Genomic DNA, 24031 nt, shown 5'->3' with positions numbered 1-24031 from the left:
TAAATAATTAATATCTTAAAATGTGAGTGTCTGTCTCAGTGTTTCAAGAACATGGTGTTTCACTCAGAAGAACATATTTCAAACTGAAGAGAAGGAGCAGTAAGTAATGTTAGACCTTTATCAGGAGCACTGGTGGAAAAATGAGGAAAACGCGCTGCAGCAGCTTGATAAGGTCAACCAAAGAGTCCCTCGTCATGAATGAACGCTACAGTGGGAACTGTGAAACCTGAAAACTGTAGGTAAGGAAAAAAAACATCAAGCTTTCGGTGTAACATAATAAGTCTAAATGAGACCTTTTCCTCCGTTGCCAGTCTGTTCTGCTTGTGATTTCACAAACATGACATGCACGCTCAGGGTGAGACCGAGCAGAGATGGAACACACTGAAATATTCATGTTCATAAATGCGGTGGTAAAAGTGGTCCCACACTTTACATGAATTTACAAATAATTACTCAGGAGGTCAGACCTTGTTTAATTCCTAAAGAAGGCTGGAGCAATGTTTCCTAAAAAAAACCTGAAGATGATTGTCAAAACACTTTCACGGTCCTCGGTAATGGAAGGCTGTCTCCAGCTGCTCTTTACATAAATGACATAATTACCGTAGATTATCTTCTCTTTGTCACAGTCGGACGATGTTTTTAAGTGGCTAGAAATGGTAAAACTACATCAGCATCAGGGGGAAGAAACGGAATCTTACTGAGATATAATCCCACACGTTACAGGATGAGAGATGTTCACATAATTTCACGACTGCATATCTATGAAACTGCTTCGGGGAATTGCTCAGCAGCCAGCGGCGAGAGGCTGACTGTACATCATAAGTCTCAACTGGCTGTGCTTGTGTCACTCTGTAAAACGATGACTTTGGAAGCACTTTGTGGGAATCAGGAGCTCCAGGAAACCAGGAAAGATGCTTTTCTCTGATTAAAAAAATATTTTAAAAAGCCATTATTAATAAAACTGATCTATAATATTATTAAAAAATGATGCATATAGCTGCTTATTTCACTCATAACATGCCTTCAAAAACACCATATGGACATGTTAACATGGCAAAAAAAACACCGGAGGGGGTCTTCAATACAGGATGTCATCTGTTGACCTCGCATGTCGGTTGGATTTCTACTCTAATTAACTGACTTATTTGACACTGAAAAGTAAATGTGACCAAATAGTTTGTGTTTTTTTTTATAAGCCAATAGATTACAAAGTTAATAAATAAAGACGTGTGGAGACAAAGACAAGTTCTGCTGCTGGAATTCTAAATAGGGCCACAGATTATCTCTTCTTTATGCAAGAATTGTCTTTTATTAGTCTATATTTTACACATGTGGTCACATACATGCATGATTATTTAGCCCTTAAAGCATAAATAGGATTGGTATGAGCATTGACGGATTACCGCATGGGCGAAGTGGGCGTGTGTCCAGGGCCCCAGAGCCAATAAGGGCTCTTGGTCTTCAGGTTTTTTTTTTTTTTTTGTGCAATAAATAAATAAATAAATATGTTTTTGCTTTCTAACGTACTTTCTAACGTAACGTTTTCGTGCGTTTGCTTTCAAACGTAACAGACTACTTCTTGTACAACAAAGAAGTATGTATGACGTCAAAACAGTTTGTTTTCAAAATGGAGGCGAGCGCTCAGTAGTTCCGAAAAAAGAAAGCTAAGGAAAGAAAAAGAGGATTAAAATGCTGCTTTGGTGCAGCAAATGCCATCAATCTCAACATTTTTCACCAAAAAACAGAGGCAAGATGATGGTAGGTCTACTCATAACAGCGGTGGAAGTTGTACTACACCTCACTGCTCAGGGGATCAGCGGGATGCTAACACTGCTAGCTCAAGTGCACCGGAGACTTCTGATAGTGGTCAAGCGACACTATGTCCTACTGATACCGTCTGCACTAGTACTACGGCAAATGGCCAGAATAAAAAAAACGAACTCAGGACCAAGAATAAAAAAAACGAACTCAGGACCAAGATGACCCAGAAGTGCCTGAACAGTTTGTCACTCATGGCCGTAGAAGCCGAACTTGTCCGCGAGTTGGACTTCAATGACATTATCCAGGACTTCTCCTGGAGGAAGGCCAGGAAACAGCCGCCGGTATAGGTGAGATTTTATTTATTTTAATTAAGGAGTATTTTATTGTTATGTGGCCTGATGCGTGTATCAGTGCTGATTTACGTAGGCAAGATGGTTCTCGGCTCCTGAACTATAGATCATCACTGATACGCGCATCAGAAGTGGTACCATGGACAGCGCCAGTGATGTTTTTGTTTGTGTTTTGGTGGTTGTGTGTTGCCCAGTGTCATGTGCGTAATGCGCGTACTGGCAAGGGCCCGTGGCATGTTTGTGTCCAGGGCCTGTGGTGATTATAATCCGTCTATGGGTATGTGTAGCCACATTTGTCATTGCTGAATACAGATAAGATTGTCCAGGTAAGGAGGGAAGACTGGAAAAACATTAAATATTCAACAGGCCGCTGCGGAGTCAACGTTAAACGTCATGCCCTTATCGCTGAGAAACATGTGTCCTATGTTTAGAAACAGGAATAGGTTGGGAGAGTACAAGTCAAGGTCGCGCAGGGAGAGAAGGAGTCATGTAAAAACAAGTTATTTTCTATCACAGTACACTCTTGCGACTTGCCATTTGACCCAGCTGTATGCACAATATTCAGGGAACGTCTGCAGCAATAATCGTATGCAAGACACACACGAGATAAATGGCTTCCTCTGTTACTGCAACGTCCACAAGCAAGAACTACAAGACGCTGAGGAGAAGTCATTCCATTAGTGACTAAATAGATCTATTAGCTAAACGGTGCTCTTTAACCCTTTAAACTCCAAAACCCACTGAGAGGATTTGAAAGGCTTGTTATTTATAACTCCAAAGTTAGACCATTTTCGGAGCCGGAAATTGTAAAAAAAAAAAAAAAAAGTTCCACATTTAGACTTTGAATAAACCATATGTCTGTTAGGAAATTTCATTTTACAAGTATTATTTCAAATTTGCCACAATATACTGTTTGCACCCAGTTCTGTAAAAAAACTAAAAATAATGTGCTTGTTAGCGCAACTGAGAAGTCATGAGTGACCAACATTAGAGAAAAACTCAGAGACAACTGGGCTGACCTGCAGGCTGCTCACACAGAGCAGCCAGGAGACGACTATGGACACAAATTAGAGTCACTGAGAGCAAAATAAAGACAATTTGACCAATAAAATAAATGCTGCATTACTTAACCATGGCAGAAAGAGGAACAAGTTCCCAGCAGGTCATTAGAAGATACTGTGCAGCATGGTGAAATATCTTTTTAGAGGTGATGCCCATAGCGTTAAAAAGGCAGAGTTTGTAAAACTGTCAATCGTAAAATATCTGTAGCATGTGGACCCCCTGCTTCAATCTATGTACATTAAATAATCCTCATTAAATAATTAAATCTTATTATTAACTATCATACTGAACAAAACATTTTTTTTAGTAGCCCTGTTTGGGACTAAAATGACTAGGGCAGGTATTTTTTTGTTTTTTTTAATTTCTTTTATTTCTTTTTATCCAATTTTAACTGTTTACTCAGTATTTTCAAACTTGACCCAGAGCAATATTATACTACGTGTTGCTAAAAAGTTTATTGTAAACCCCCCAAAACTTACATATATGAGCTAACTTCTGCACATCCATTGAGGACATTTACTCCGACTGTTTCAGACAAGTGTGATTTTACGCCGAGTAACGTAGCAGAACCAAACCCGAACGCTAAAGAGACTTGGAGAGCTTACTTGAGCACATGTGTGGATCCGTTGATCTGCGTGGCTGTGCAGGGAGCGCCGGACCCCAGGATGGACGGCCTGCGGTACCTCTTCCTCCCACAGCACAGGATGATGAGGAAGGCACGGCGGAAGGACTTGTTGAGGAAGGCGTAGAGGATGGGGTTCAGCATGGAGTTAATGTAGCCCAGCCACAAGCAGGCGGCCCACAGCTTGTCGGGCACTGTGTAGTCTATAAAGGGGTCCACCACGTTGGTGACAAAGAACGGTGCCCAGCAGAGGCAGAAGCACCCCATAATGATGCACAGAGTCTTTGCTGCTTTAGTCTCTGTTCGCATGCGGTGGTTGCGTTGATGGTCGGCAGAGTCCGACGCTGAGCCGACCCCAGAAGTGCCGGGGGCGCTGCTACCGGCTCCACCCGCCCGCTGCAGCATGCTGATCTGGAGGGCGTGGGCACGGGCCGTGATGTAGATCCTCTGGTAGGCCAGCACCATGAGGACCAGGGGGATGTAGAAGGCCACCACAGAGCAGGTGAGGGCGTATGGCTTGTTGACCATGAAGACACACGACGTGGAGTTGCTGCCCTCGCTGTGACGCCGCTGCTCAATCTGGTAAAAGACATGACATGAGAAGGAGCCGTCAGGATGCTTGACTCAAACTGAGACAGTTCTGCTAATATTATCATTATCAGGCCACTAGTATGATGTCATTCACCGTTTCAAGAGCAGTGTCGAAATGTCCACGTCACTACATGTCACAAACCGCATGCTTTGGATGAAAATATGACAAACATGATATCAAATTCTCACAAAGACAATAAAGAGCAAGGCTGAACTCCCCAATGCTCCTGAGATTTTGATGCTCGCTGTGCACCAGAACACCACCTTCTGTTCTTAGACTAGTCAAGTTCACTGTCAGACGCAGGATCAAGTGGTTACAAACATTAAAGGTAAATCCTCACTGATTGGTTACCACATGTAAGGAGAGCACATTCCATTTAATTGGATGTGAGTTGGTCAGAGGGGACAGGAAGAGAGGTGAGAGAAGGAAGACAACTCCTATAATGGGGCTGCAAATGATAATCCTCAACCCTCAGTTGATTTGCTTTAACTTCTATTTACTCGTATATGCTAACCAGACTTAGGTAACCATAACTGAAAACGATGCAGATCCTCCAGCTGTCAGTGCTTCGGCTGGTTACACAAGAAAAAAGAAGAAACCGACAGAAATGGCTTCAGGAGATATTCTGGATTCATAAACTGAGCACTTTACCCAACACGTGTTAAATGAGGAATTAGATTTAAAGTCATGTCTTTTCAATCTATTGGAATATATTTGTTTTCCATTGATTTTTAGGGCTAATTTAAATAAAGAAATAAATAAAAAAGTTAAATAAACGGATGAATACATTAGGTTCAAACATGTAGGCTTTGAAAATAATTAGAGTAACTGGTGTTGTGGAAAACTTGTCTGATTAAACCTGATGTATTCTTAACCTCATGAGGCCCACTTGTATGAAAAGTTTGATATTAAAGCTCTTTACCAGTTGATGAATATCACACTCTGCATGGTCATACATGTTTTTATTGCCGTCTTTGTTTCAACTAGGGGCAAAATGTCATAGTTGAACTCTTCACATATCTATTTCATGAGAGACGTGAGGGGGTGAGGGACAAGAAGAACAGGCTCCTGCCATAGACTGTATAAAAGATGGACGTAGCATCCGGCCCTGATAAATGAAGCCAACCTGGAAGTGTCAAAAACCTGCAATATCACTACGTCCGCTAGTTGCTGGCTCCAAAAAGCCCTGGCTCCCATAGAAATGAATTGGAAAAGAAGTGATCACAGATCACTGCATTCCTCCAGCTCAGGATTATTTTCTTATTAGTTTTCATGGTCAAATCCAGAGATCAGGTGGCCAATCTGAAAATAAATCAATACTGAATTCTTAAAAAATCGTCAACATTTTGCGGGGCAAGGGGCGTGGCTGGCTTGATTGACAGTCGGCAGCGACGATGCAGATGAAGCGAGCAGAAGGCGGTAAATGTGGGCGGGCAGAGAGGGCCCGCCTCTCAATCCGTCTGACCAATCGCTGCTCCTATTGCTCCGCCCCCCTCCGACGACTTTTGCGTCACTGGCTCCAAAAATCCAAGATGTCAACCAGGAAGTAGCAAAACCCTGGCTTCATTTTCTCAGTGCAGAAACCAACGGGTGACGTCACGGTAGCTACGTCCATCTTTTATACAGTCTATGGCTCCTTCACACCAGAAGTACATCTATCTGCAATGTATCAGTGCTTGACCTTTATCAGGCAAATTGTTGGCTACGAACAGAGGGCATCTTAAACAGGGAGCAGCTCTGAGCCTGCATCCAATCGCATTCTCTACATGCTAAAAACAGTTACAGGCTCAACTGCATGTGTAACCTGCAACATTTTGGAGATCATTTTGTGGAAATGCTGTTTAGCCCTTTACAGTGATTTAGCCATTTGAATAGCTTTAGAATACATGTAGGATTGTATCTCTATAGAGGGTTTTGCTTTTATAACCTTATATATGTCATTGGGAATAGTCATTCAGACACATCTTATTCAAAATGTCTTTGTCACATTTATCTGATGCAAATCTTGCACTGAAATGTCCCAAATAAATAAAGTTGTTTTAAGTGAAACAGACGTTGAATGCACAGGAATTATAGCAACTCATCCAAAAGATTACAGAACTGTTCACTTAAACAACTAATGATGAACCATTTGTGTTTACATTCAGTACTAAAGTAAACATTGTGCTGTAACGCAGTGAAGGTATGAACGTCAGGCTGGTGGGTCATAGCAGCTTCTACAGAAAGTCATCTGAGAATGTGATAAAAATGTCGCCTCATAATCTTGTTCTCAGCTGACGGATCAATAATCTTTTGTTTTATTCCAAAATAACACATCATTTAACATTTTAAATGAAAAAAGAAAACACCAAGGAAGCTGTGTAAGGCAGAGAAGTATACACTCCAGGATTGTTCACTCCATAAAACATGTTGAGCGTCTCCGGACTTTGCGACAACCCACTTAAAATTCCACGCCGTCTTCAGCCGAGTCTGTGCAGCAAAAAGGGAACACAGCTCTGGAGGCAGAGGGAGGCTCTGCACGTCATCATTTATCACAGTCAAGTCCCATCGCACATTCTCTATTGCTATCATCTCATCTCTGCGGGAATCTATGGCTCAGGGCCATGAGATGAATAATACAGAGATCAATCCGTATCGCTGAACCAAAGCACACTCCCTCATGTGTAAAACTGAGGCTGATTTTATGAATGAGTCCACATGCTGAGGTGTAAAATGTTCTGTGTGTCTATGAGGGTTAAGGTTGCTGAGTCTCCTGTTTGAATGCACTCAATGAGCCCCAAGTTTAAATATATATATAAAGAAAAACGCTTCGTGAGTGTATAGTTGACTCCTTTTCACCGTCCTTTACTATAAGATATAGATTCATTTCACTGGAGCTATCAGAGGTTTGGAGTCTTTCACACTTGCTGGATGCTGCTCAGGACCTCTTTGAAGTTCTGTGTGTACATGCATGTGGAAAACTACACCATTTAAACTGATCTTATTAGTCGTCTGATTGTTCATCAAATGAGTCAAACATCAAAGCTGCAAAGAAAAATGAAGCTGTTTCATCCGAGTGTCAATGCCTGAGTACGTTTTACCTTTAGGCAAGAACCTCTAAAATTAATTGAAAAATCAACTCACACCGCCTTTTAATGAGAAGGTTTAAAAGTGAAAGATATTGTTAATTTTAATTAACCTTCAATTATTTATCTGTTGATCTGACTGCTCTGTGTTTCTTAAATTGCCCCCAACTGAATTGAATCGAATTAATTTTGCAAAGCGTGACCGAGGTCAAATAATTCTCTGCGCACCAATTCAATGATTTTTATCAAAAAACAGTGAAAGAGCAGTAATATGATTTGTGTCCAAAGCCACAACATGGAGTTAAAGGATTATCTGGTTTGACATCGCAAGGACATTGTAATATTTAAGTAAGGGGGCAGCAGAGGCAGAAGGATGTGACCACTGCTGTCTGTCTTGTTATCAGCAACAATCTGGAAAAAATTACCAAATCAATTTTCATAAAGGGCTGTAAGGTGGTTCAGTGGCTAGCACTGTTGCCTCGCAGCTAGAAGGTTGCTGGTTCGCGTCCCGGTGGGGGCACCGGGATCTTTCTGCGTGGAGTTTGCATGTTCTCCCCGTGCAGCGTGGGTTCTCTCCAGGTTCTCCAGCTTCCTCCCACAAGGTCCAAAAACATGTTGAGGTTAATTGGTGATTCTAAATTGTCTGTAGGTGTGAATGTGAGTGTGCTTGGTTGTCTGTCTCTAAGTGTAGCCCTGTGATAGACTGGTGACCTGTCCAGGGTGTCTCCTGTCTTTACCCTGAGTCAGCTGTGATAGACTCCAGCCCCCCATGACCCTAGTGAGGATTAAGCGGTGTGTAGGTAGTGGATGGATGGATGGAATTTTCTTAAAAATTGAAGAATACATAGTGCAGGGCTAGAAGAACTCTTTGAGTCTTAAATTTGGGTCAGTTTTGTTAACATGCTGAGCCAGGGTATTGGCCTTCGTACTCTTTGAGTGTTCTTCTAGTTTTATATGTGATTTCTAAATTCCCTAAAGTCTTAAATTCTAAAAATAAAGTCCCGCTTGAATTGTTGATTAACCTCAAAACAACTCATCTCTATGTATCAAAGTTAAATTTTATTTTATTTTTTTCATGAAAAAAATCACATCTGGCCTTAAAATGGCTTAAACATAAATCTATACTGCTGCTTCTTTCCATCTCTCCCCACTTTCTGCAGCTCAAGCACACCAGCTCACCCACAAGTGCTTAAACACTGTGTGCGCTACACAATGGCAAGACACAGTATATGGAGCAACATACACTATGTTGCCAAAAGTATTCACTCACCCATCCAAATAATCGAAATCATGTGTTCTAATCACTTCCGTGGCCACAGGTGTATAAAATCAAGCACCAAGGCATGCAGATTGTTTCTACACACATCTGTGAAAGAATGGGTCGCTATCAGGAGTGAATTCCAGCGTGGTACTGTGATAGGATGCCACCTGTGCAACAAGTCAAGTCGTGAAATTTCCTCGCTCCTAAATATTCCACAGTCATCTGTCAGTGGTATTATAACAAAGTGGAAGCGATTGGGAACAACAGCAACTCAGCCACGAAGTGATAGGCCATGTAAACTAACAGAGCGGGGTCAGTGGATGCTGAGGCACATAGGGAACAGAGGTCACCAACTTCCTGCCGAGTCAATCGCTACAGACCTCCAAACTTCATGTGACCTTCAGATTAGCTCAAGAACAGTGTGTAGAGAGCTTCATGGAATGGGTTTCCATGCTAGAGCAGCTGCATCCAAGCCATTAATCACCAAATGCAATGCAAAGCGTTGGATGCAGTGGTGGAAAGCACGCCACCACTGGACTCTAGAGCAGTGAAGACACGTTCTCTGGAGTGACAAATCACACTTCTGGCAATCTGATGGATGAGTCTGGGTTTGGTGGTGGCCAGGAGAACGGTACTTGTCTGACTGCATTGTGCCAAGTGAAAAGTTTGGTGGAGGGGGGATTATGGTGTGGGGTTGTTTTTCCGGAGCTGGGCTTGGCCCCTTGGTCCCAGTGAAAGGAACTCTGAATGCTTCAGCATACCAGGAGATTTTGGACAATTCCATGCTCCCAACAGTTTGGAGATGGCCCCTTCCTCTTCCAGCATGAAGGTGCACCAGTGCACAAACAAGGTCCATAAAGACATGGATGAGAGAGTTTGGTGTGGAACAACTTGACTGGCTTGCACAGAGTCCTGACCTCAACCCAATAGAACACCTTTGGGATGAATTAGAGCGGAGACTGAGAGCCAGGCCTTCTGATCCAACATCAGTGTGTGACCTCACAAATGTGCTTCTGGAAGAATGGTCAAAAATTCCCATAAACACACTCCTAGACCTCATGGACAGCCTTCCCAAAAGAGCGGAAGCTGTTCTAGCTGCAAAGGGTGGACTGACATCATATTAAACCCTATGGATTAAGAATGGGATGTCACTTAAGTTCATATGCGAGTCAAGGCAGGTGAGCGAATACTTTTTTCAATATAGCGTATGTTCCAACTGGAGACCAATTCTGAAGTAGAATATTGATATGAAAAGACTGCAAGATGATGGGATTGGTTTTATTGGGTTTGTAATGAGCCTGAGTCTGAATCTGTGTTTTTGAGGTGGCAATCGTCTCACTGCAGTTCTAAGGTGGAAATGCTCGACCACGCTTTTGAATAATACGTGTAATGAATGTATACTTTACAAATAAAAAATCCAATTTCTTCAGCACATTGATGCAACAGTCCTGTGAATGCCACGGCACTGTCCTGCTATGCGACTTTCAACGTCAGGTCCAATGCAAACGGAGATGTTAAAGAAACAAAAACCTTCTTGAAAAGTTGACATATCCTCTTACAATTCTCAAATTTCTAATGTAACTTCAAAGTACAACGATTTCTCAACTTAAATGGTGTTTGGTATAAAACCACAGACTGTGATCCCTGGTCAGTAAGAACTGTGTGTTGCAAAAAGCCATAAAAAAGCATCTGAAACCTGTGAAAACAGCCCCTGAGATGTACCTGTGTCTCCTGGCCCCTTGATTTCTGGTTGCTTTGTCTGAGGTTTGCAGCTCCAGTTTGTGCCAGAACGGACTGGCTACTCAGAATATTTAGCAGCTTTAATTAGACCCACAGAGAGCCGCTGCCACTGCTGCTGCACACAACTAACTTTACACTGCTGCTGGGCTAAACTTCTGTTTGTGTGTGTGCTAAAACAAGAGGACGGCAAAGATGTGCGTGTGTGTGTGTGCGCGCGCGCATGTGTGTGTGTGTGTGTGTGTGCGCGCGTGCGTGTGTGTGTGTGTATGCAACTGCTGCCAAACTGAGGCGGCCAGTCCTCCCATTGACAGGCAGCTCGGAAGTAACTTTTTCTGGCATTCACATAGAAGCAGACAGGGGCGAGCGAGGTTAATAGTGGCTGGGGAGTCTCTCTCTCTCTCTCTTTTCCTGTCTCCTCTGTCTTTGTCTGCACACCTGTCTCTAACATCTCCTTCCTGCTTCTCTTTGCTCTGAACAGCCACCATGTCTTTCTTAATCAGCCTTCTTCAAACTTTTTATTCACAAAATTGTCAGTTTGAAACTTTCTCTTAATCACACAGATTGATATATATATATTCACATCATATCATGTGTTATCATTCTAGTATATTGTATTTTGGGCAGTGTTATACCATTATTGCATTTCCTTTTTTGTTTTTATCTAGGAGATAAGGAAGAAAAATGTTGAAATGTTCTACCTGAAAGTGCTTCATGCTAGCGCTAAATATCAAATATGCAAGATAGCAATGAGCATATGAACAACTAAATGTAAGAAACAAAGCAGATGTGACTTGAACAAATGAGCAAGCACATGAGATGATTTACAATTGTAAAATATATATTTTAAAATGTGACAATTAACCTGAAAGGTTTTGATGAGAGATAAACTGAGATTCAGGAATCAGGCAGCCACTTCTGGGAACATTCAGTGGACCCTAGTAAGTCTGTAAGCAACTATATGGCTACCAAAATTCTGAAATGTACGCAGTAACTTCATTAATTAGAGACTATTAATCTGAACTTCATTCTAAAATCTGAAGTCCAGTGGCAGCCAATAAAAAGAGGCCAACACTGGACCAATGTGCTAGTTGTTTTGTTGGGGTTTTTTGAAAACAAAGACGCAACATTTTGAATCTGAACCCGCATTACTATCATTACCCACATTAGCACATAGTCCTTTGAAATGAAAACAAAAAGACCTGCTCATCCATCCATCCATCCATCCATCCATCCATCCATCCATCCATCCATCAGTTTCCTTCTCTTAACAGGAGTCGGGTTGCTGTGGCAGCAGACTGAGCAGGTCAATCCAGATGTTCCTCTCCCAGCCAGGAACCAGACGCAGGTCAATCCAGATGTTCCTCTCCCAGCAACATCTTCCACTTCCTCCTACAGGATGCTGAGGTGTTCCCAGGCCAGACAGGATATGTAATAGCCCTGCAAAGATTCTCCGACTTAACATGGTGGAGAGGTTTATGCAATCCCGTGATCCTGCAGGCAATAGCCCCTGATTGGGTATCCCAGGACAAAGTGGTCCAGTGGGAGGGGTCAAACTCTGAGCAACTCAAACACTCAAATGAATCAGCTGGAAACAGACACACAGCACCTCACCCAGTACAAGGAAGCCATGGTCTACTTCTGAAGTCAGAACTGGACGGGGAACTCGCTGGTGAGTGTCTGGGCCCAACTGCTGCCCGGTGAACCTACCAACTGTGGGAAGAGGTGTTGGATTTGGGCAAGCTCGGTGGAAGGAAAAGGTTTGGTATCGAGGTATGCTGTCACCACTGTGACTGTGAATGTCTAACAATAAATCTAATTCAATCAATTGATTAATTAAAAATCAATTGTTACCTAAATTACAAGAGTACAGCCGGACACAAGAGCTTAAAAGGGACCTATATCTATGTTGGGTTTTTTGACCCCTCAGGTCTAATAATACAGACTTCCAGACTACCTTCTCTATATTGTGTTTACATTATTCTGAATGGTCTCCTATAAGCTTTAGGTACTCGACTTGACCCAGTAGACATAGCAGCAGGTTGTGTTCCGATCAGTAGTTCCCCAGTTCAGAAATCAATATCCTGTGACCCATTGCCTCAACTTATAGCTTTACTGTGGACCTTAGTTGTGAACAGTCCAACTAAAGGATGCAGGGTCAATGAGAAAGAAAATACTCCCCCCCCCCAAAAAAAAACAAAAACAAAAACAGATACAGAGAAGAGTCGTAGTCAAGGTGAAAAGCTTCAGAAACGCCAAGTTGGATGATATAATATTGACAATATTATTCTTTCTGACACTTTTAATCAGTTTGTTTTTCTCTCAGATTCCTTCTGGTCAAAACTGTGACTTCAGAGTTGATCATCATCTGTTTCAACACCAGAATCCGTCTTCCTGTGCCTCTTTCCGCGTTCTGCTATTTGACAATAAATTGAATTCATTGCACAAACAAAGACACTCGTAACACTGACCGAGCTACTTTACATTGTTAGAGTCAAGTATAGAAACAGTCTGACTCCACGTCTGGGGTGTCAGTGGCCTTTTCCTTCTGTCTCTGCATCTGACATGTTGATGTTGTTGCCATGGCAACACACGGAACATTTCTTTCTTCTTGTAAACAATGCTTCTCCGGATTATAGTTTGTTTCTTAGTACATGTGAACACCGATTGGGGTTTTTTTTTTTTTGGTGTGTGTTTATGAAAAACATGTTTTGTTGAACTTTTTTCCCCCCGTGTGACTCATTTTTGTGCTCTTCCTCTTTGTCAGCGGCGTCAGCTATCATGAACTCGCGTCTCCTGTTGCGATGTGAAATATTTTGGACTTCATTGCCATACAAAAGCCCGAGCCAGGCTGCTTAATGAAGCTCCCCGCCTCCACACAGTCACACAGGCTGCGGTACTCACCAGGTGGTCGATGCCGATGCTGTTCCATCCCTGCATGATGGGCAGAAAAGAGATGAAAGTGGGAATGACCCAGCAGCCACCGATCATTAAAGCCACTCGCATAGGCGTCATTTTGTTCCGGTAGACGAGAGGCTGGCAGCAGATTGCGTAGTACCTGCAGAAAGATGATAGAAAGGGCTGTAAATGTGATCAAATAGAATCAATACATCACCACAGGTCGTCTGTGCACCAGAGGCAGCCAGCTGATAACGTGCTGCAAAAGGATTTTTTCATTAAAATCTACACCTTCTGTATTACGAAAAGCACAATGTTTGAAACTAAAATGACTCTTTGTCGGATCTAGAGTAGCTATCAGTGGACAAATCGAGACCAGTGAGTCCAATCATCCACCAGCCTGAAGCTGTTGGTGGACTGAGAATTCAAGCTGCAGATAAAAGAAGAAGAAGTTATATATAAAATATACCTTGTCGATAAAGGCGAGGTGAGATAGAAGAGAAAAGTTAAAAGCCAGTTTTTAGATAAAAGAAACTTTTGATACTGTTGAAATATTGGAATCATTTTCAGAAATCAGAGTTTGTCTTCACTTTCTATCCTCTGTCTTTCTGTCTCTGCCTGCCTCGTTTTGTATTCCCAAGTTTTTATTCCTCCATCTTTTTGCATTCTTTCTTCACTCTTTCTCCAACCTTTGACTGTTACATTTTCATCACCTTTTTACTAAAAATTTATAATTCTTTCTCATTTCTTCATCCATAAAAATTAAACGAAAGACCAGATGAACTCACAACTGTCACAGTCCATCTGTGTCCTCATTTCCTTTACTTATGACTGTGAGTCACTAACTTGTCAGCTGTCCTTGGCTGCTTTTTTTTTTATTATTAGTATTATTATCATTATTTTGACGACTGATTCATTGGTTTGATTACTTTTTTCTTTTTTTTTTTTTAGAGATAAAACTGTCAAACTCCAGCTTCCTGAATGTGAATATTTTCTGGTTTCTTTTCCTCCTCTATGACAGTAAATGTAACATCTTTGAGCTGTGGACAACACGAGACATTTATCTTGGGCTTTTGGGAAACATGTAAATCATTTTCAAAACTTTAACAAAATAAACACTGAATCTTTTTTATGACAAAAAAAAAAATCAACAGATGAGCCGACAATGAAAGCGATAGACGTAATAGGATTATCTTGAAACAACTGGAACCAGATTACCTTTTTTTTTTTTCTCCTTTTGCTCTGTGCATCATCATCTCATTCAATGCATAATTGCCTCACTACCAACCACACACACACACACACACACACACACACACACACACACACACTCTGTGAATTTGCTTCGTCACTAGCTTCTGTGTGTGTGTGTAAGTATGATATCAGACACCGCAGCAGGAACTCCAAGCGCGCTGTCAGGCAGTGATTTCACCAAGATGACGCTGCATGAATGTGCATGAATGGAACTGCATAGATGGTAGAGAAATACTGTGAAGCACTGAAAGAGACAGACTGCGGAAAGAGAGGAAGAGGAGTTATGAAAGAAGCAAGAGAGAGAAACTTATAGAAAAGGAAGAGAAGAAAAAAAAAAGAAGCAAGGGGAAGAGAGAGAGAAGAAAAGGCGAGAGAAAGAAATGGAGGAGAGGGAAGAGAGGGGATGACTAAACAGAACGAGTCAGAAAAAAAAAAAAAGAGAGAGAAAGAGGAGATTAATCCCTTTATAGAAAAGCTCAAATGACAGATGTGCTGACTGTAACAAATCCTCTACATCTGCAATATCACCTGGCCTGCTCAGTGACTGTGCATGTGCATATACGTATGAGTGTGTGAGTGTGGATATTGACCAGAGCTCAGGCCTGTTCCAGTGTGATAGGAAGCAGATTGAATCAACTAACAGCTTGTCGTCTAAGCTGATGTGTCCACTGGTGACTGTGTGTGTGTGTGTGTGTGTGTTTTATGTGACAGATGTTTAATTTATGGTATAATTTTTTAAAGGCCTGCTTCAGTTCAATAATCACTGTGTTGATGGATTCGAAACGGATCGTTAAGACACAAGACGCCTTTAAAAGTGTGACTGTTGTTAAATTATTGAGAAAACAGATCAAACTCTGGGTCAGATGTGCTGCAAAATATGTGGAGAGTGGGCTTGTGTCATTCAAACCACAGCCTGGAACACTTTTGAAGACATGGATGAAAACATTTAGGTAGGCATTAAAGCTCCACTTTTATCATGATAATAACAATGAAGCTCCTCTGTCCTCGTGCTTTTTATCAACTGTCAGATTCTACATTTAGCTATGATGAACATTCAAAGTATTCTTGTCTCAGCAGACTTACAAACAGGCGGTTTTTCCTAAAAGGAGCCACAGATTTCTCTCATGAATTGGTAGAATCCAGAGTTAAAAGAACAGAGAATTACACTGATCAGGTGGAGGAGGGATTTGAATTATTCACAAAGTTGTACAGCGTTATCCGTGTTGTGGGTAAACTTAAATGTGTTCATATTGCCCTGCACCAAAGTGTCCAAAAAAAAAAAAACAAGTACAGCTTCGTTTGAAAGTCTCAGTCTGTACCTCTCAAACTTCCTCTCCACAGCGGCTGAATTTACACATTTTTATAACCTTTGCTTATCCTCAGAGGGGTTGACTGAACATTGTGCTCTGCTGCAGCAGTATTAAAGCTAATCCAGTTTATACCATCGTCAGTCACTGTGGATATTTTCCTGCCGTCTCTGCTGTGATCCTACCTCATTACCTACTCGCGGTGCGTGGCATTTCACAACCGTCGGTAATTTGGTGTGGGTGTGTATACTGTGTGTGGTCTTCATGTGCTGTGGCATTAAAAAAAAAAAGGTCAAGAGGGCCTTTTCTATTTGAATTCCCAAAATAGTTGTGTTGAAAGGTTGCAGATTGATTCTTTAAGTGCGGATGTGGAGGTCTGAATGACACAGCCGCCTCCTCCCCCCCGGTGTCTCCAACACAAGTATGAATCCTTGCATTGTGTCAACACAAATGTCCACACACAAACATACACCAAAGCTGAAGTATGAGTGCACACCCCCAAAGCTTGAATGCATACAAAGAACCAGCGGTATGCACAGATGCACAAAGACACACACTCATGGGCGCAGGAACCTGGGTAAGATTAGAAGCAGACGTAGCACAGTTGAATGGCAGCACGTCCTGACCAAGAGCACTTTAAATGGCCCCTGTTTCCCTTTGATCTGCAAAACATTTCTCTCTGTTTATTTCTGACGTTTTTATTCAGACGTTATTTATATGGGAGCCGGTTTCTGAGAACAGCCAAACCCAAAGTATGTTGTTGCATTCCACGTTCACATGCTGCAGCACATTTTTAGGTTACAACCTTCTCCACTGTCCAACCGCTGTGAATATGAAAGCACATTTAGGACTATTCTCGACTACACCGAGATGCTCGCGTGCACTAATACACGGCACAGGCCCGTAAACACTGAGGAATACATGTGAAAAAGTTATTTTTGATAGTGTTAACAGCTTGCATCAGTCATTTTGAGTTACTAAAGCTTCTAATTAAATTATGCTCAATGAGTTAGAGGTAGTAGCTCGTCCTATACAATCAAAGTTGTTTTTAATAACCAGTCTTAACAATCTGACATAGTCCAGACAAATTAGGATAGAGGTGGGGACTTGAAATACTAAACTCAAAATGAAGAAAAGTAATCGAGCCAATTTCATCAAATCACCTCGGCTTGAATTTAGCTTTAAATCAACCTGATTACACTCAAAATTATTAGCTGATGCAATTACCAATATCACTATGTCAACAAACCCATCAAAATAATGTTTGCAACTTAAAAACCTAATTTATTAAATCAACAAGGATCGTGAAGGGTCCTCGTACGGCAAAACAAGCCGGATGTGCACAGTATTAGGTAGATCGCTGGTATTAGTAAAAATGAAACTGTGAAATAGTCAAACACAGCAATAGAATTCATTGGACATTCCATTATCCATTATCTATACACCGCTTAGTCCTCATTAGGGTCATGGGGGGGCTGGAGTCTATCCCAGTCGACTTAGGGTGAAGGCAGGGGACACCCTGGACAGGTCACCAGTCTATCACAGGGCTACACTTAGAGACAGACAACCAAGCACACTCACATTCACACGTACGGACAATTTAGAATCACCAATTAACCTCAACATGTTTTTGGACTGTGTGGGAGGAAGCCGGAGAACCCGGAGAGAACCCACGCTGTAAACTCATGCACACTCCACGCAGAAAGATTCCGGTGCCCCCACCAGGACGCGAACCGGCAACCTTCTTGCTGCGAGGCAACAGTGCTAACCAACTATGCCACCCTGCAGCCCCATTGGACATTCATTTAGTGAAATTGTCATGTTTCCAACATATGCTTTGTTTCACAATACCATTGGCTTAGTTGATAAGTGTTGGTAGGTTGGACCTGTACACCAGTTAGCTAATCCTTTAATGTCAGTTGACTTTCCTGAATTCCCTCCTCCCAAGACTTATTGTTGGGTTACAAAGTCTTGGGAGGTGGCGGACGATCTATAAAGATGGATCAATACCTGCCAAAGAGCAAAAGAGAGATTAAAACCCTGCTAAAACAGGAGCAGCACACATTCCCTCAACTGGTTATTTTTAGATTGATAAAGTCAAGTCTGAGTAAATTAAAACTGAAGGGGACTGCATTATGAGGCAAGAGAGAGACACATCCGGGGATCTGAATTAAACATGTCTGAGGAATAAAACTCCATCCACTAGAAGTTCAGTTGATGAAGACGCTCCTCAGCACAGTCAGGATCCACCTTCCACTGTCAAAACACTGTTGAATTTTGGGATTCCGAGTCGCCAGCTGATCAGACTGATTGGACTCACCTGGGGCGCCGAATCAGGCGGATCTAGTTCAATACAATTACTTCTATGAGAGGACAGAGCACCGGCACCACTCTGAGTCACACGCTGATACGAATTAACTCAGCCTGAGGAAACTGGGTCAGAATGTGATGTTTTATGACACTTGGTAAAAACTTCATTCCACTGAGTGAACAGTAATAGGCCCACTCTGCCTTGTCCATCATGAACATCTGCTCCATTTCTCTCGGAGAGACGTAATTAACGTCAGCAGGTTTGACGATTTCGGTTGCGAATGACGCTGGAGGACAGTTTGCTCACTTGGGGCATGACAAGGGATCTCTGGTAAAAGGTACAGAATTAATGCAGCATTAAAGCGAGAAGCCAGACATATAATAACTTCAGAATGTAAGAATTTATCTAAAGATTTTCTCCGAGGCAGCAGCTATTATGTACGTAGAACAAGGTCACAGCTCAGTGCAGTGGATTTTTTTTTCTTGGACTAAATGGCTCGTCTTCATCCATTGTCTCTGAACAGTCTCATCTTCCTTATACATACATACATACATACATATATATTATTCACTCTCTACTATGTGTTTGCCACTTGGGTAAAAGACATCATTTCAAAAGCAGCTGGGAATTCATTTCAATACTTTCATCTCTGTCTCTATCAACAGCACTCATCTCTTTCTTTATTAACACTTTATTGTATGACACTGTCACCGCAGCATTCATCCTGCAGATGTGTAAAAACATTCTGCATTCTGAATATAAATGCAACACATGATCACCAACATCTCCTTGTACCGTACGTCGACAATAAAGTGCAGCGATTGCAGACGTGGAACCCTATCAGCTCGCTATGGCTGCCTGAGCATGTTATGTTGTCCTGCGGGTAGAAATATGCAGAAATGGAAATTCAGGCGTATACAATTTCATGACAACCTGCTGATGACAATCCTGTAATACAAGCGGAAGCTCCGAAACAGCTGCTGAGTGGACTGAGTGGTGAGATCCTTCTGACATGACAGGACCGCGGTGCACAATAACGGTGCATTCACATGAGCTGGTATTGTATTATTATAGTGCAAATCCCTGTCTAATTAATTAATTATAATTAAATTACAAAAAAAAAACAACAATTGAAAAGCAGTGAAGTGTAGAATCCTGGAGCCCCTGGGTTGTCGTCCACTTTTCAAACCTTTGAACTGATTGTTTTAAGTCCCAAACTGCCCAACTTTGAATTTAATGTCCCTATCTAGTTGTTGATTAAACCACTGAAAAATTAATCTCTAAAAATTAATAAGAGATGTCCTGATCCGAGCTCAAACATCAGGATCAGAGAGATTTAAAGGCACTTGCTATACCTAACTGAGATCAGCACAAACCTCAGCCCAATCCTGTGTTTACGTTTAACACTGGAGATGCAAAGTTTGAAAAAAATACTTGATCAACTTATAATACAAAACGAGCATGGTGGAAATTTGTCTTGTGCTGATGTTGCTCCTTTCGTCAATGGACACATGCTTTGACCTAAAAGCAGCTCCGTCACATGAGTCACTAACATGTAGGAACACTGTCCTCGTCGGTCCAAGCTCGTCTTAAATACATGGACCCTGGTCGGAGGTCATTAAGCGCCACAGAAGTCTTTGTCATGGTGTCAGCCAAACCCTCACAGCTCTGTTTGCTTGCCAACATTAAACTCCCTGTTTCCGTTGGAACACGTCCTATAATATCAAACAGTAAGAGGCTCCACCTGGTGGAACAACCAGGTACTGATGCTGGACATTTTGTAACATGCAGTAGAGCAGGGGTGTCCAATCCTGGTCCTCGAGAGCCCCTGTCCTGCATGTTTCAGATGTTTCTCTCTTCCAACACACCTGATTCACATGATCAGCTCATCGTCAAGCTCTGCAGAAGCCTGATAACGATCCTGATCATGTGAATCAGGTGTGTTGGAAGAGGGAAACGTTTAAAACATGCTGGATAGAGGCTCTCGAGGACCAGGATTGGGCAGTAGAGAATACAGCTATTGTCCGTTTTCTGTAGCTTGCGGAATCAAAACATGATAAAAGAGCATTCAAACATATTAGCCCTTTGGTGATTAAAGACAGTTTTATATTTAGTTTTTAAAGATAATTATCTGTTGCGAGTTTAAAATGTGTTGTGACTTCTCTCCCGTACACGGTGCCGTCAAAGCAGCATCCACTCGGCACATTTTTAAAAACAAACAGCAGGTTAATCACACTGAAGTCACTCATATCAAATATTAATCAGCTGATTTAAAGCCCTGCGTTTTCAACAGCAGAGGACAGCGATTCAACATATGCTACTTTACTGTTATGCAGGCTTTCTTTTTTTTTCTTTTTCACTTCACCTTTCTCTCGGTCTTAATGCCTCTGTCTAAGTCAGCCTCTTCAAGGAAGGCCTTTGTATTTAAGCATCCTCCTTGTGGCGCTTCTGTTATTTTTAGTCTTAATTCATTTCTATTCAGCCCTTTTCAGCATCTTCAGCTATACAGTAAATGAATGAGAAGCTTTATCCTGCAGCTGCTCACTTGCTTCTACGTTCTCCCTCTTTCCTTTCTGTTTTCTTCTCCATTTCCCCTTCTTTCCTCTCAATACCCCTTTCTTTCCTTTCTCTTTCTCTGTCTCACACACAAGCTTGTGTTGTCTTTAAGCCAAGTGCTTAAAGCAGAAACACACCACAGGCAACAGATGTTTCTTTTTTTGATTTTTTCTAAACTCTGCACACAACAAGCATCTTGGTTCTCCTGCTTTCAGCCGCTTCTTTCTTCTTCTTTCATTATTTTCTAAATTCCCTTTTTTGTTTTTGTTGTTGTTTGCTGTTTTGCTGGGACTCCAATCGCCCTTGTTCATGGACGACATGCTAAGGTATAAATGATGTCTGTAATCCATTTTGCTTCGGTTTCAGGGTCCTGGGATCGTGCCATGACTGACTGGGACAATAGAATACAACAGAGCTGTTGTTGATCTTATTGGTAATATAACTCCTGGGCTTTACGATGCCAAGTAAAATTTCTGCTGCCCTGTTTTGGGGAATTCATTGCTCGCATTCAAAACTCTGGTGGTCTTCTTGTTAATCCACCTGAGTGGAGGAGCAGTGCCGAGGAAACCAGGGAGAGAAAATAACGACATTTTCAATGAGGACAAAGCGTCCTGTTAGGACAGTGGATAGGGTCTTTACCAGAGACAGGACCTGCAGGTCAAACATAGATGCTGTTCAGCAAATCATGTCTCAAGTCTGACTTCTAAACTTTTAATTTCCTGAAAAGGTCACAATGGACTCCTTCACTAATCTTATTTTAAGCTTCTATATAAATGTAAGGTTGGTGGTTTCATCTCCATCTCCTCTTATTCACTGTCAAACAGCTGCCAATTTGTTCATGTGAAGGAAACAGTTGTAAATTGCTTCGAAGAGTTTGCAAAAACAGTAACAGTTTGCCAAGCACTTGAGAGCAAGATTTCAGGATCGTGTTCACGAGTGATATGAAAATACAGCGTGACACGGATCGGTGCCGCGTCAGCAGTAATGTGAACGCTGTAAATGGACCGCTGTGGTAAAGTGGGATCTGAGCCGGAAGTGAAAGTTCTGAATTTGAAAGAATGCGATCGCGGATACAAGCAAGCAAAACGTGTTTGCTTCGTTGGCGTGGATGGGCTCAGTCCTAGAGATCAGGTGATGAGCTCAGATGGGAGCCAGTTACGGGGTTTGGGCATGTGATTCAGCTGCATCCTGGGTTTTCCAGGCATGTCTAACTGGGAGGAGACCCTGAGGCTGTTACATATCTCATCTGGCCTGGGATCTGGGCCTCAGGATCCTCCAGGAGGAAGTGGAAAACATTGCTGAGGGGAAGGATGTCGGAAACGGCCTGCTTTGTAACTTTTTGCCCTCAAGACCCAACTGTCTGAACGTATGAATAGATGGATCATGCAAGAAGCTATGATGCTGATAAGGGGGGGAAATTACATAAAGAATTAAATATATTGTGTCCGCGCCAGCAGCTAAAATTTCTGGTTGAAATTCGTTAAATGCTGACTAAGATACTCCTGTGAAGGAAAAACTTTGGTTCTACGACCACAAACACTGCAAACCTTGCGTGTCTCAAAACAAGCCGTTCGATTTCCCACTTCTGCACCACGTTGTGCATCTGTGACAGTCTGTCAACAGCTAAACGGAGAATTCATTTTGGGGGCAGGAAATATTTCTACATATTGAATGATCCTGTTTATACTGTTTGTACTGCAGTTCAAAATGAGTAAAACAGCCAAATTTGAGACGACATTATTTGTGTGCAGGTAGAAATAAGCTAGAAATGTTTGGCATGTTTCCTCTAAATTCTTTTCTTTAGTCAGACTCATTCGATCATTGTTTCCTTCTGTGTTTATGTTCTTCCTTTTCCACTGATGCAGTCAACAGATGCTTCCTTTCAGAGATTTATAATATGCTACGGAAATGTGTTGTTTTCTTTTCTGCTCTGTTATTTTCTTGTTTTTGGTCTTTTCTCATAAAAAAATCTGTTTTATTTGGGATGCTGGAAGCTACAAATGACATCAACAGCCTTCGTTGGCCGGCCCTCTCCTCTGCAAGCATGCTGGAAGTGATTTTTCCATCTGCCTCTCACTCAGTTGTCACCAGAAGCTCTGAAATACTTTGGTTTTACTTTGGCTTGTGTTGTAAGAGTAGTAACTTGCCTCTGCATTGCAGCATAAAGCAGTACAGCGTGTTCCCCGCTAAATCGGATTATCCTCTTAGTGGTGATAGAGATTGGCCAAAAGTAAAGAAAAAAATCATAATAATCTCAAAATGAATAAGATATTGATTTGCTGCAGCTGTTTGTATCAGCCACATTGTGTCTTTCACACTGACAGAAGGTGAATTTAATGGGATAATGAGCCATCTGTGACAACAGCAGAATTAGGTGGTAATGCAAATGTTGCAGATAATAGCACGGCTCCCTAATCCATTGTGCATTTCTGTGTATTAGAAAACAGTGAAAGGAGAGGGAGTGCTTTCCTTTTATTTTGTGACACATGGGTGTTATATTGCATTATTATATTTCACACTAATTACACTTTTGACTTTTTACCATAATGTGATCCAAACTTGATACTCAGAGCTCCAGGATCATGTCCCGCTGAAACAGGGTGCGAGAGATTCATTACATTAAGGTCAGTGGAAGGTGAAACCAGATACTCGTTATCACACAAATGCTGAAAATGTGAGAAGGCCGTGAACCATGCAGCGCTGAATTGTGGAGTGTTGGACTGTTAAATTGTTCTTCATCGTGTCTGTGTGGCAGGCCAACACGACGCTGTTATTAGAATAAACACACATTGGTCCCACCCATAGACTGTATAAAAGATGGACGTAGCTACCGTCACGTCACCCGTTGGTTTCTGCACTGCGAAAATGAAGCCAGGGTTTTGCTACTTCCTGGTTGACATCTTGGATTTTGGGAGCCAGTGACGCAAAAATCATCGGAGGGGGGCGGAGCCATAGGAGCAGCGATTGGTCAGACGGATTGAGAGGCGGGCCCTCTCTGCCCGCCCACATTTACCGCCTTCTGCTCGCTTCGTCTGTATCGTCGCTGCCGACTGTCAATCACGCCAGCCACGCCCCTTGCCCCGCAAAATGTTGACAATTTTTTAAAAATTCAGTATTGATTTATTTTCAGATTGGCCACCTGATCTCTGGATTTGACCATGAAAACTAATAAGATAAAAATCCTGAGCTGTAGGAATGCAGTGTTTCGTGATCTGTGATCACTTCTTTTCCAATTCCAGTCTATGGGAGCCAGGG

The 24031-nt window shown here is 42.0% G+C and overlaps 1 protein-coding gene across 1 annotated transcript in view; it reads right to left on the bottom strand.

Moving 5' to 3' along the window:
* The window catches only part of htr4 (5-hydroxytryptamine receptor 4), a 107628-nt gene that overhangs the window by 62118 nt on the left and 21479 nt on the right, over positions 1–24031 (bottom strand). Inside the window, exons 4-5 of the mRNA XM_008277043.1 lie at positions 13355–13508; positions 3779–4374 (exon numbers count right to left, since the gene is read on the bottom strand). Of these exons, the coding sequence (XP_008275265.1) occupies positions 3779–4374; positions 13355–13508 (750 nt within the window). The remainder of the gene's footprint in view (positions 1–3778; positions 4375–13354; positions 13509–24031) is intronic.

Source organism: Stegastes partitus, unplaced genomic scaffold (assembly GCF_000690725.1).
Source record: "Stegastes partitus isolate 25-593 unplaced genomic scaffold, Stegastes_partitus-1.0.2 Scaffold87, whole genome shotgun sequence".
NCBI lineage: Eukaryota > Metazoa > Chordata > Actinopteri > Pomacentridae > Stegastes > Stegastes partitus.
The sequence above is the reverse complement of the archived record's forward strand: the minus strand, read 5'-3'. Positions and strand labels throughout refer to the sequence as shown.